The following is a 14904-nucleotide window of genomic DNA, read 5'->3' on the forward strand; positions in this document are numbered from 1 at the left end:
TTCTCACAGACAAAATGAGATGCAATTCCAGTTTTGTTTTACATACAACTAAGGGCTTCTTATTAGTAATCATCAAGTGAATTATTATGGATTATTAATATTAGCACACAAAAATAAATTAGCATACTTCTGGATTTCAAGACCTCCAATTCAGTCACCACTAACAGGTCTGGCTGTCCTGAAGAGAATCTATTTTGTCTGCACAGCAAGTACACTGAAATTCCTGCAGTTTTAAAAAGGATACTGGTAATATTTTAAGTTGGTCTTTGTTTTCATTGTTGTTATTCTTGCTCTCTAATTATGAACTACTGTAACTTTACTGTTTTTACAATTTCCTAATTAGTAATTACTGATAACTAGGTAAGTATAATTTTTTGTGGGTTATTTGGTTAATCCTTGAGTAAATTGATAGATGTTTGTATCAACATTAACCTAAGTCTTCTCAAACCTAGACTATAATACATGTATATATTATAGTTCAAATAGAAATTCTTGATACCATTATTGACAAAGCAGATGTAAATATAACCCTTCCAAAGTGCCTATAGGGACTTCCCTGGTGGTCCAATGGTTGAGAATCCGCCTTCCAATGCAGGGGACGTGGGTTCAATCCCTGGTCGAGGAACTAAGATCCCACATGCCGTGGGGCAACTAACCCCACATACCACAACTACTGAGCCCGTGCGCCACAACTAGTGAGCCCACGTGCTCTGGAGCCCAAGCGCCACAACTACAGAGCCCGTGCGTCGCAACGAACAGCCTGCATGCTGCAGCGAAAGATCCTGCGTGCCGCAACAAAAGATCCTGCATGCCGCAGCTAAGACTTGACATAGACAGACAGACAGACAGACATACATACATATTTTTAAAAAAAAACAAAGTGCCTATATAGTGTGATACTTTATGGATGTTGTCTTGTTGACAAATGTATGTCATCTGAATAACTTGCAACGCAATATCAAGTTAAATGTAAGAAAACTGTTGAGTTTATAGAGCACTGTTTTGTTACATGAAAATCACATACAGAAGCTCATTAGATAACCTCACTTTTTTGTTGCTATCACTAAGTTCTTCTTCTATGTGAAAGTGGTATTTGGTAAGGTAAGTGGGCTATAGACTCTGCATTCCTAAAAGGGCAGCAGTTCCTAAAAGCTAAAGAACTACTGGTCTTGTGTAAAGATCATGAACCCTGCACTCAGACACAGGCTCAAATCCAAAGTTTACTATTTCCTAATAGAATAACCAGAAAGTCAGTTCCCTCATCATACCACCCTCATATGGTTGTGAAGGTTAAATGAGATAAGTATGTAATATACCTGGCAAATAGTAAGTGCACCCTTACAGAAGGGAGGGCAGGTGGAAGATGGTATTTTGGGTCTTGCTTCCAGGCCCTTCATCTTTCAGAGAATGCTCCCAACGTCCTGCCCCAAACCAAAGTCACATCTCCGAGACAGAAACCAAACAAATAACGTGAAGTAGGCTAAACCAAAGACATGACTTTAATTGTAAATTACGGCAAGAAAACTAATGGATAATTAAACCAATTAAGGTTGTGGTCAGGGATCACAAACCCTAATAACAACCAAACAACATAAAAAAAGGCATATATGCATACAAGTCATAGAGATGGCCCCATATTAATGAGATCAATAAAAGCTTTTAATACAAGAAAAAAATCCACAAGCCTTCATAATAACAACTGAAATAAAGTTGTTTATATGATTTTTCTTTTCATTTAACCCACTTTCTTGAGAACTGATCTCCCCAAAAAGGACAAAGCCTACCTCCTTATTTCACCCATCTCTTACTGAAGTCTACCCAGACATCTAATTCATTTAATATTCAATAATTCACTAAGTCCTTCAATATGTACTATTTACTAAGCACCTCTCATGGCCAGAAGTAAATAAAATATTAACAAAGCCCCAGCTCTACCCTCAAAGAGTTTAAAGTCTAGTGGGAAACAGAAATAAGTAAACAAGCAATTACTATACTATGTGTTCAGAGCAGTGATGAATGTGATGTTTATAGAATACCATGAGAACACATATACAAGGAGTACTGACTCTTTCTCAAGGACACATGGTGAATGGTGGAAACCAGGAAATATTTCCTAGAAGACATCTAAGCTGAGAATGAAAGGATGGAGAGTTGGGCAAAGATGGGGCACAAGGAGTAGAGGAAGAAAGTCATCCAAACAGAGAAAATAGCATCTGTAAGATCAAGGAGACTAGAGGACCTAGCATAATGAACGAATAGCAGTAGTTCAATATGATCAAAGAGACAAGTGTGAGGCTAAAGAGGTGAGCAGGGACCTCCTATGACATATTAAGGAGTTTGGAATTTATCCTGAAGGTAGCAATGGAAAGCAGGGGTTTCAAACTAGAAGTGATATTATCAAGTGTGTCATGAAAAAAGACTATTCTGGCTTAATACAAAGAATGGATAGGAAGGCAGAAAAGATGACGAGTTTCCTATTACTAATGCAATAATCCAAAAAGGTGAAAACAGTAGTTTGAGAATCATAATCAAAAGGACTGTGTAAATGGACAGGGGTGAGAGCAAGAGTAGAAAGAGAAGTTTCTAGCTTGGCAACTAAGTAGATAGATGCCCATTCACTAAGAAGAAAGAGTACTTTGAAAAGATGATGATCAGTTCCGTGGAGTTCTGGGGCTATAGTGCCATGGGACATATAAATGAAGATTTTCTATAGGTAGTTAGCCACAAACATCTAGAGTATGAGACACATCTGGACAGAGTGCTACATTTGGAAGTCATCAGCCACAGAAAGTAAATGAAGCACTGGGAGCAGATATCAGCTCAGAAGAACTTAAGATCCTTTCTTGCACAAAGCATTGTTTCCTACCATGTTCCTGCTTGCTGCTGTAAACAAGCTGAGGACAGCCAGTACTGTTCCACTGACTGATACTCTTAAGTTAGGAAACAACCATCAAGATTTTTCCATGCCTTTATTATGTGCCAATATTTGTGTTAGGCATTGAACAGAAATAAAATGTGGTGCCCTTTATACATGAGGATTTTAATAAACTGTAGGTGTGCTATTTATGGTGAGGTTACATAGGTATTTAACATTCAAAAAAAAAAAGGAAGAACAGTATGGAATGAAGTAACCAAAAATCCTCTTAGAAAAAGTGGGGCTTGAGCTAGGCCTTAAATTATAAGTAGAATGTAGAGATGTGAAGAAAGGAACTGGCATTCCAGGGAAGGGAAAATGTATAAGTAAAATACCAGGGTAAGGAATGAACATGACTTTAGAGGTAGAAAAGTAAACAAAAATAACAACAATAAAATAGTTTGCCTGGAATGACCAAAATGTACAAACTTAAAGCTGGACAAATAGAATTCAGAAGGTCTTAATCAGCCAGAAGAGTTTAGATTTGACAGAGAAGAAAGAAATACATTATCACTGATGTTTAAGAAGAATAAAAGAGTTGGGTTTAGGGAAGATAAAAGGTGGAATAATGTAGTGATTAAGAATGCAGGCTCTGGAGGATATTGCCTGGGTTCACAACTGGCACTCCAATTTACCAGCTATGGGGCAAGTAATTTAACCTCTCTAAACTTCATTTTGCTCAGTTATCAAATAGGATAATAGTAGTACCTAACATCGTAAGTTAGGTATAGATATAAAATAATATGATCTATGGAAATGCTTAACAAAGTAAGCAAGGAATGAATGTTAGCTATTATTTTTAGTTCATTATGGGGCAGATTTTAGAAAACCTAGGGAAAGTTCATGGCATAGGTGTCCCTACCTTCTGTGGCTAGAGATCCCTGAACTTATTCAATGTTGCCTGAGAAAGATCTTTACTTCACTTCTTACCACCGTGACTCCCTCATTTGATGATTTCTACCAACAGCCCAAAGACAATAATGCCTCCAAAGTTCTCACATATTCAAAATTCCAGTTGTCTTCTCGTCACCAGACAAAAAGAGTATAAACTCACCTTTCTCTGCTTCTCCCTGTAAACAATTCAACAGAAAATCATAAAAAGACTCTGAAAGGTTGGAAAGTGGAAGGCCAAATGGCTAGGGACCACACTTGAGGAACTTGAGGAACAACACAACACTGAGTTCCCTGGATTTTCTTTTTAATTCTCATATATCCTGAATGGACCTAGGTGAGGCTAGTGTCCTGGAACCTGCACCAAGATGGGGAAGGAGGAAGAGAAGGCCTGGATGGAATCTCCTAACCCTCTGGCCAGCAACTGATTCCAAATCTCCTGATTTCCAACCCAGTGACAGAAGGCAACCCAGGTCAGTGCTTTCCTCCCCAACAGTACTGGCAGAAACTTAAGAGAGAAGCCCACCAGCACTAAGAGGCCCAGAGAGCTGGCCCAGGAAAAGTCAGTATCCTAGAAGCCCAGAATTCCTACATCCCCCACCTAAATGTACCAGGAGGCCTAGAAAAGCACTTTTTGCCCCGACTGATGGCAGGAGCAAGAATCAAGTGGGAGATCCACTGGCATCAGGTGCCCAGGGAGCAGGCCCAGGAAAGCATTCTTCACCCTATGGGCCAATATCTCCCACTTTCCACTCAACAGCAGTAGGCCTAAGGAAGAGCATTCTACCGCATGAGCAGCACCAGCAGAGATCAAGCATGAGCCTCAGCAGCACCACTGAGCAAAGTAGACTATAATGCAAATCTGCTTTGTTCAGTGAAAACTGAAAACTAAACAGTCTCTGAAACCAAAGCCCATACAAGTAGGCCAGGACCTATATGTTACATATAAATAAGACAACTGAATGCTAAAACAGATTAAATAGGATCCAGTCTCTTACTGTAACATTCAAAATGTACAAAACACAATTAAAAATCATTCACAATATCAAGAACCAGGAACATCACAGCTTGAATGAGAAAGATAATCAGATGATTCCAACCTCAAGGTGAAACAGATGATGGAATTATCTGACAAGGATTTAAAAAGCAACCATCTTATACGCTTGAGCAAGCAATTAAGAATGTCTTGAAGAAAATGAAATAAGATAAAATCTCAGTAAAGAAACGTAAGTTATAAAAAAGAACAAATGGAAATTGAAAAAAATACAGTAACAAATAAAAACCTCATTTGAGAGGCTCAGTGACAGAATGGAAATGACAGAAGATAGAATAAGTGAACTTGAGGACATATCAATACAATTAATAAGTCTGAACAACAGAAAGAAAATCAATTTTTAAAAGACAGGGGCTCTTGGGCTATAACAAAAGCTCTAACGTTCATATCAACAGAATGGCATAAGCAGAGGAGAAGGGGGGTGGGGGTGGGGAGGGAGGCGCTAAAAAAAACTATTCACAGAAATAATGGGAAACTTCCCAAATTTGGTGAGACATATATCTACAGGTTCAAGAAGTTAAGTGAATCCCAAATACGAAACTCAAAGATATCCACACCAAGACACAACACAATTAAATTTCAGAAGATATAGGAGAACACCAATTTGAATGATAGTAGATTTCACATCTGAAAACATGGAAGCCAGTAAGAAGTGTTATGCCATTTTGCAAGTGCTGAAAGAAAAAAACCATAAACCATTAATTCTACGTCTGGCTCAATTATCCTTCAAGAATGAATGAGGAATAAAGACACTTTCAGGTAAAGAAAATAAATCTGTCACTAATAGACTCACCCACATAGAGGGGCTGAGAAATTCTCCAACCAAAAGAAAATAGCAGGAAAAAAACCTGAAAGTTCATAAAGACCAAAAAAAACAAAAACAAAAACCACAACAGAATGGATAAAAATAGAGGAAATATAACAGACTTTCAGTCTCTTTATGAGTTTCTTAAATCATATTTGATGACTGAGGAAATTGTCTAACGCTATTTGCTGTTGTACTCAATATATGTAAACGAAATATTAAAACAATTATTATTTTTAAAGTGGGAAGGGTAAAGGGAACTAATTCTACTTCACTCTCAGAGGTGAAAGTTGATACCAGTAAACAGTTATAAATTATGTATGTATATTGTAACACCTAAAGCAACCTCTAAAGAAACAATACAGTGCAATATACTCAAAATACTATAGATAGATCAAAATGTTCCTGTAATCCACAGTAATTCAAGAAAAGAGAAACAGAGGAACAAAGAGAAAACAAATACAATGGCAGACTTTAAGCCCAGTATATCAATAATGGTTTTAATGCAAATAGTCTAGTACACCAACTAAAATACAGACATTAACACAGTGTTTAAAAAAAATACAACTATATGCCCATTGTGTTTGAAGAAAATCCCTTCAAACACAATGACATAAGAAGGTTGAAGTAAAAAGACAGAAAAAGAAATACTGTACAATTTTTTAAAAGCAGTAATGGCTATAATAGCAGATAAAGTAATCTCCATAATAAAAATAATTACTCAAAACAAAGAGCATTACCACATAATGATAAAAGGATAAATTCACCAAGAAGATTTAGCAATCTTACACGTGTATGCAACCAAATCCAGTGTGATGTGACAAAGGCAATAAGAAATGGGAATGAAAACTAAAAGAGTAAAAACTAAATCTGATTAATAAACAAAATATCTGTTCCTTTTCTGTATTCTCTATTGGCTCCCCTTTCTCCTACTATATTCTATAAAGTTTTATCCTTGGAATTTTGCTGTTCTCTATACTCAGGCTCCCCCAGAGAGCTTATCTATTCTTACAGCATAATTTAATCATGGGTTGTTGAAGTCTTTGAAATTTGTCTTTCTCATTTCCCATTTTTTCAACTGCTTCAGATGTCAAGGCAGCTGAATCTAATTTCAGGCTTTTCCCCAAACTACTATCACTCAGGAGCTCAGGGTCTTACTGGGAGGAATGAGACATAACCAAATGGTACAACTGGGTGCATCAATAGAAATAAAGCATAAGGTAAAGAGGCTGAACAGAGAGGATGTCTTGGAAGACAGGCTGCAAAAGAAGAGCACAAAGAGTGACCTACCTTTACCTAGTTCCCCACTTTTAGAGATTTAGCCCAGGCACGGTAGGCTGAGAATACTGGGCTGCGGCCCCACCCTACCTTACTAGTAGGATGGAGGTTCCACTCCAGAAGAGGCGATCCAAGAAGACCAGAGAATACCATCCACACCCAACACCATTCTTATAAAGAAGGGACGTGTTACTCCAATATAAGTGGGTCACTGTTCCAACTCCCAGAGCAATGTCACAAAGCTTTTTCCCAGAAGAGGCAAGCCATATGAACAGAGAGCTCCACATATCTCCATAAGCAGACTGACTTCATTTGGAATAGAACACGGAGAAGTTCAGGCCTAAGAACACCAGCAAAAACAATGGTGATCACAGTAAAGCAATTAAGAGGAAGCTGCTAGCTACATGATATGAAAAAGCCACACAGTAGACAAGCTAGAAGTTTAAAAGAAAGGCTCAAAGACTGACCTAAAAGACTACCTCTAAGAAAGGGCCTTACAGTAACTGAATCAGACCAGGAGCAATTTATGCCTCAAGGCATTGTTGAAAACAATACAGCAATCAGCTTAGCTGAGGCTAACAGCTGATACCAATATTGCAAGACAAACAAGAAGATTAACAAGGAGATGAAAGAGACAGTAAAAGAGAACTCAGTTAAAGCCACAGTCATAGGAGGAGGGAATGGATGGAGACCACAGTCAGGGAGGCTGTACATATACCAAAGACTCTGCTTTTGGGACTTCCCTGGTGGCACAGTGGTTAAGACTCCATGCTCCCAATGCAGGGGGCCTGGGGTCAATCCCTGGTCAGGGAGCTAGATCCCACATGCATGCCACAACTAAGGAGCCCAACGGCTGCAACTGACAGGGCACAACCAAATAAATAAAATATTTTTTTAATAAAATAAAATAATCAAATGCAAATCCAATTTAAAAAAAAAGACTCTGCTTTCCAGTGAGGAAATTCAGAAGGTGCATACTGCAGGGGAAACAGACTTCACTTCCAAACTAGTCACTAAATAACCAGACAAGCAAAACAATAACAAATATTCTCAGCCCAGAGAGGGAATCAGTAACCAGAGCTGCAACAATATATTATCTAAAATGTCCAGTTTATAACAAAGAGTTGTGACACACGCAAAGAAAAAGAAAAGTGACCCATTCACAGGAAAAAAACAAGCAATAGAAACTGCCTTTAAGGAGACCCACATTTTGGTTTTAGCCAGCAAAGACTTCAAAGCAGTTATTATAAATATGTTCAAAGAAGAAAAGGAAACCATGCTTTAAAAATTAAAAGAAGCTTCAATGAAATCCCTATTAAACTACCAATGTCATTTTTCACAGAACTAGAACAAAAAAATTCCACAATTTGTATGGAAACACAAAAGACCCTGAATAGCCAAAGCAATCTTGAGAAAGAAAAACGGAGCTGGAGGAATCAGGCTCCCTGACTTCAGACTATACTACAAAGCTACAGTAATCAAGATAGTACGGTACTGGCACAAAACCAGAAATAAAGATCAATGGAACAGGACAGAAAGCCCAGAGATAAATGCACACACATATGGTAACCTTATCTTTGATAAAGGAGGCAAGAATAGTGGAGAAAAGTGGAGAAAAAAAGGAAGCAAGAATAGTGGAGAAAAGACAGCCTCTTCAATAAGTGGTGCTGGGAAAACTGGACAGCTACATGTAAAAGAATGAAATTAGAACACTCTCTAACAACATACACAAAAATAAACTCAAAATGGATTAAAGACCTAAATGTAAGGCCAGACACTATCAAACTCTTAGAGGAAAACACATGTAGAACACTCTATGACATAAATCACAGCAAGATCCTTTTTGACCCACTTCCTAGAGAAATGGAAATAAAAACAAAAATAAACAAATGGGACCTAATGAAACTACAAAGCTTTTGCACAGCAAAGGAAACCATAAACAAGACGAACAGACAACTCTCAGAATGGGAGAAAATATTTGCAAATGAAGCAACTGACAAAGGATTAAACTCCAAAATATACAAGCAGCTCATGCAGCTCAATAACAAAAAAACAAACAAACCAATCCAAAGATGGGCAGAAGACCTAAGCAGACATTTCTCCAAAGAAGATATACAGATTGCCAATAAACACATGAAAGGATGCTCAACATCACTAATCATTAGAGAAATGCAAATCAAAACTACAATGAGGTATTACCTCACACTGGTCAGAATGGCCATCATCAAAAAATCTACAAACAATAAATGCTGGAGAGGGTGTGGAGAAAAGGAAACCCTCTTGCAGTGTTGGTGGGAATGTAAACTGATACAGCCACTATGGAGAACAGTATGGAGGTTCCTTAAAAAACTAAAAACAGGGCTTCCCTGGTGGCGCAGTGGTTGGGAGTCTGCCTGCCGATGCAGGGGACACGGGTTCGTGCCCCGGTGCGGGAAGATCCCACATGCCGCGGAGCGGCTAGGCCAGTGAGCCATGGCCGCTGAGCCTGCGCGTCCAGAGCCTGTGCTCTGCAACGGGAGAGGCCACAACAGTGAGAGGCCCGCGTACCACAACAACAAAAAAAAAACACAAACTAAAAACAGAACTACCATACGACCCAGCAATCCCACTACTGGGCATATACCCTGAGAAAGCCATAATTCAAAAAGTCATGTACCACAATGTTCATTGCAGCCCTACTTACAATAGCCCGGACATGGAAGCAACCTAAATGTCCATCGACAGATGAATGGATAAAGAAGATGTGGCACAAATATACAATGGAATATTACTCAGCCATAAAAAGAAATGAAATTGAGTTATTTATAGTGAGGTGGATGGACGTACAGACTGTTCATACAGAGTGAAGTAAGTCAGAAAGAGAAAAACAAATACTGTATGCTAACAAATATATATATGGAATCTAAAAAAAATTAAAATAAATTGGTTCTGAAGAACCTTGGGGCAGGACAGGAATAAAGACGCAGACGTAGAGAATGGACTTGAGGACATGGGGACGGGGAAGGGTAAGCTGGGACGAAGTGAGAGAGTGGCATGGACATATATACACTGCCAAATGTAAAACAGATAGCTAGTGGGAAGCAGTCACATAGCACAGGGAGATCAGCTCAGTGCTTTGTGTTCACCTAGAGGGGTGGGATAGGGAGGGTGAGAGGGAGAGGCAAGAGGGAGGAGATATGGGGATATATGTACACATATAGCTGATTCATTTTGTTATACAGCAGAAACTAACACAGCATTGTAAAGCAATTATACTCTAATAAAGATGTTAAGAAAACATTAAAAAATAAAATTAAAAGAAAGTAATGGCAATGTCTCATCAAATAGAAAATAAGCTAATAGAACTTACAAAAGAAGCAAATGGAAGTTCTGGGGTTGAAAAGTACAACTAAAATGAAAAATTTCCTAGAGGCTCAACAGTAAATAGGGACAGACAGAAGAATCAGTGAATATGATGATAACAGAGACTATGCAAGCTGAAGGACAGCAAAAAAAAAGAATAAATAAAAATGAACAAAGGCTCAGAGAGCTATTTGACAAGATTAAGTGTACTGACATATGTATAATGGGGGATATCTGAGACAGAAAAGAGCAGGAAAAAATAATGGCTGAAAACTCCCCAAATTTGATGAAAAACATTATCCTACACATCTGAGAATCCCAATGAACTCAATGATAAACAGAGAGATCTATGCCAACACATCATAATCAAAATCAAAATGCTGAAAGACGAAGAGAATATCCTGAAAGCAGCAAGAAAAAAAACAAATCACATACAATGGAACACTAATAAGAATAGCTGATTTCTCACCAGAAACAATAAAGGCAGAATACAGTGAGTGGAAAGACATATTCAAAGTGCTGGAAAAAACTGTCAACCAAGAATTCAAAACCCAGCAAAACTATCTTTCGAAAAGATAATATAAAAACATTCCCAGATATACAAAAACTGAGAGAATTTGTTGGTGGCAGGCCCATCTTACAAAAAATACTAAAGGAAGTTCTTCAGGCTGAAAGCAAGTGACACCAAACAGCAATTCGAATTTACAGAACAAAACAAATAGTGCTAGTAAAGATAATTATGTTAGGTAATTACAAAAAGACAGGACACTTGCATATTTTCCTTTCTTCTAACAGATTTTAAAAGCAAGCTTACATAAAACAACACATATATAATTGTATTATTGGGGCTATAACATATAGAAATGTAACATATTCAACTATAACATCAAAAGGAAGTACATGGGAGCAAACTTAGAGTACAGCAAGGAAATGACACTGGGTGATAACAAATCCACAGGAACAAATAAAGAGAATAAGAAAAAAGAATAAATTCAAATATTAATGTAATAAGCTCTATAAATATAAATATTTGCTCTCTCTACTTCTCTGAGCTTCTTTAAAATACATAAAATTATATAAATAATTATGACAATGTAACAATCTACTCTTGGGTTTGTAACATATAGGTGTATTATGTATTATAATAATTGCAAATACAAAGAAGAGGGAATAGATCTATATAGGAGAAACATCTCTGTATCACACTAGAATTTAGTTAGTATAAACTGGGAGTATATTCTGGTAAGATAAATTTTATAAACCCTAGAGCAACCACTAATAATATAATTTTAAAAATTAGCTAGGACTTCCCTGGTGGCGCAGTGGTTAAGAATCCGCCTGCCAATGCAGGGGACACGGGTTCGAGCCCTGGTCCGGGAAGATACCACATGCCGCAGAGAAACTAAGCCCGTGTGCAACAACTAATGAGCCTGCGAGCCACAACTACTGAAGCCCACATGCCACAACTACTGAAGCCCACATGCCACAACTACTGAAGCCTGTGCACCTAGAGCCCATGCTCCGCAACAAGAGAAGCCACCGCAGTGAGAAGCCCACACACCACAACAAAGAGTAGCCCCTGCTTGCCGCAACTAGGGAAAGCCCACATGCAGCAACAAAAACCCAACACAGCCAAAAATAAAATAAATAAAAATAAATAATTCACTTTTTAAAAAGTAAAAATTAGCTAGAAAATTATTAAAGAAATTAAAATACTGGAAAATATTCACTTAATGCAATAAAAAGCAGTAAAGGATGAACAGAAGAACAAAAGAGTCATAAGGCATATGGAAAAGAAAAAGTAAATCAGCAAGTATAAATCCAATGTTATCAATAATTACATTAAATGTGAATGGATTAAACAATCACATCAAAGGCAAAGATTGGGGCTTCCCTGGTGGTGCAGTGGTTGGGAATCCGCCTGCTAATGCAGGGGACGCGGGTTCATGCCCCGGTCCAGGAGGATCCCACATGCCGCGGAGCGGCTGGGCCCATTGGCCATGGCCACTGAGCCTGAGTATCCGGAGCCTGTGCTCCGCGACGGGAGAGGCCGCAGTGGTGAGAGGCCCGCATACCGCAAAAAAAAAAGGCAAAGACTGTCAGTCTGGAATTAAGAAATAAAAAGATACAATTATAAGCTATTTACAAGAGATACAGTTCAGTTTCAAAAACATAAATAGGTTGAAAGTACAGGGATGAAAAAAGATACAACATTCAAGCAGCAACCATAAGAACTGGAAAGTCCACAGAGACATAAGACAAAATAGACCTTAAAACAAAAAAATATGTTTCTAGAATTAAAGAGGGACAACAGCAAAAAGGTCAATTCATCAGGAATATATAACAATTACAAACATAAATGCACTTAATATCAAAGTCTCAAAATATATGAAACAATTCTGACAGAAAAGGGAAAAACAGACAGACAATAATAATTGGAGACTTCAATACCCTACTTTCAAAAATGGAGAAAACTAGCAGAAGATCAACAAGGATCAGAAGACTTGAACACTATAAACCCACTAGAACTAAGAGACATGTATAGAACACACCACCTAACAACAGCAGAATGCACATTTCTTCTCAAGCGCAAACCATACATTCTACCGGATAAACATGGTAGGACATAAAACATGCCTCAGTTAAATTTAAAAGCACAAAAATCCTATAAAGTATATTAGGAAATAGTTTAGATGAATTAAAACAAAAACACAACAAGCCAAAACTTAAGGCACACAGCTAAAGTAGTGTTTAGATCTATCAACGTAAATACCTACATTAAAAAGAAAAATCTCAAATCAATAACATAACATTTAGGGAAACGTAAACCAAAACTACAAGATACCACTTCACAGCCACCAGAATGGCTATAATCAGAAAGACAGAAAAACAAGTGTTGTGGAGGGTGTGGAGAAACTGGAACCCTCATAATGCTGGTGGGAATGTAATATGGTGCATATTCTTTGGAAAACAGTTTAGCAGTTATTCAAAATGTTAAACACTGTTACCATGAACGAGAAATTCCCACTCCTAGATATATACCAAAGAGAAATAAAAATAACAAATACACAAACCTGTACGTGAATGTTCATAACAGCATTATTCCTAAGGGTCAAAAAGTGGAAAACAACCCAAGTGTCCATCAACTGATGAACAGGTAAACAATATGTGACATATCCATCCTATGGCAATAAAAAGGAATGAGTACCGATATACACTATAACATGGATAAATCTTGAAAACGTACTCAGTAAAAGAAGCCAGCCACAAAAGATCTCATATTGTATGATTTCACTCACATGAAAATGTCCAGGATAGGCATCTCCAACCTCAGCTGACTTCTCAGAACTACTGCCAATCCATCTGCTTATCCTTGGTCAGCTCCATCCCCTATTCACTTCAACATAAATTCTAAGCCTTCACCAAGCCACTCTCCTCAAATCCCTTAACTCACCTCCACAACTCTCAACCTCCCTCAGCAGACAATCTTGCTTTCTACCTCAAAACTAATCTCTCAGTTTCCTCTCTGTAAACGTGTATCTGTTCTTATGCTCATTTAATTCCCTTTTCCCTTCAAGTCACAGAAAGGAATATAGAAACAAACTGACTCTAATATCAGACTCCTCCATGTAATTCAGTTCTAAACACTGTCATGAAGAATGCAATGAAAATCAAATGGTTCATCTAACAAAAGATCTGAGGATCTATAAATACACCTAATCCAAAGTTAACATTATTGCAGGAGTTCAAAAGTAAAAAATTAGGCACAGCAAGATATTTTTAACAAGCTAGTCATAAGGACACTTGATATCTCCTTCTTTACATACCTGTTGAATGTTTGAAAGTCCCTGGCACAGTGTCAGGAGATACCCTCAACATTCTGAGATCTGAAGAGTGATACTCCAACTCTCTAGTTGGCTCATGAGGAACAGATGGAGGCAATACAGATGCAAAAGACTGATTAATGTCCATATTAGAAAGACATACCTATGAAAAGAGATAAAAAATGAAGAAAATAAGATTAATTTTAGACTTCATCTACTAAAAAATAACCTCATTTTTATGAAAATGAATGTTAAGCAGTTATACCAGTTCCTCAAGATCATATTCTCAACCCTCCTGAATTCATATATAGATCATATCTTGTTTGGTTAATTCCAGGAAGGCTCTACAAATTATTTGAGGGTTTGGAAGTCTACCTGTATAGAATATTACAGATAGGAGACCTAGAAGTGTTCTATTACTCAGAAGTTTGCTACTTAACAATAGTATGATCTGAACTATGGTAATATTCTTGACAAGCTCAAGGACTTGTTTTTTAAGGAGGAGAGGTATGTTAGGGAAAGGAAAGAGGAAAGGAGGGAAGAGAGAACAGAAATATTTTCAAGAAATCCACAAATGTTTAGAAGAAAAATAAACGCATCAAAGAACTGTATCTGTGATCAGTTACCAAAAATCATAAGTTCTCAAATTTTTTGAAACAAAAGTAGTGGGAAATATAAACTGATGAAGTAAAGGTTAAATGCTGAAAAAGAAGTTCCTGAAGTTTCATGACATTCCAGCAAGTCCTTGTTAAAAAAGAAATCAGAGGGGACTTCCCTGGCAGTCCAATGGTTAAGA

The 14904-nt window shown here is 37.6% G+C and overlaps 1 protein-coding gene across 10 annotated transcripts in view; it reads right to left on the reverse strand.

Annotated features, from left to right (window-relative positions):
• ALMS1 (ALMS1 centrosome and basal body associated protein) overlaps positions 1-14904 on the reverse strand; it is a 230113-nt gene that overhangs the window by 169182 nt on the left and 46027 nt on the right. For all 10 annotated transcript variants that reach the window (XR_010934429.1, XR_010934428.1, XR_010934430.1 and 7 more), the window contains one exon: positions 14112-14271. Coding sequence is in view for 7 of the 10 variants with exons in the window: in XM_067704699.1 (XP_067560800.1) it covers positions 14112-14271 (160 nt within the window). In the remaining 3 variants the exon portion in view is untranslated. The remainder of the gene's footprint in view (positions 1-14111; positions 14272-14904) is intronic.

The sequence above is a fragment of the Pseudorca crassidens genome, chromosome 14 (genome assembly GCF_039906515.1).
Source record: "Pseudorca crassidens isolate mPseCra1 chromosome 14, mPseCra1.hap1, whole genome shotgun sequence".
In the NCBI taxonomy this organism is placed as follows: Eukaryota; Metazoa; Chordata; class Mammalia; order Artiodactyla; family Delphinidae; genus Pseudorca; species Pseudorca crassidens.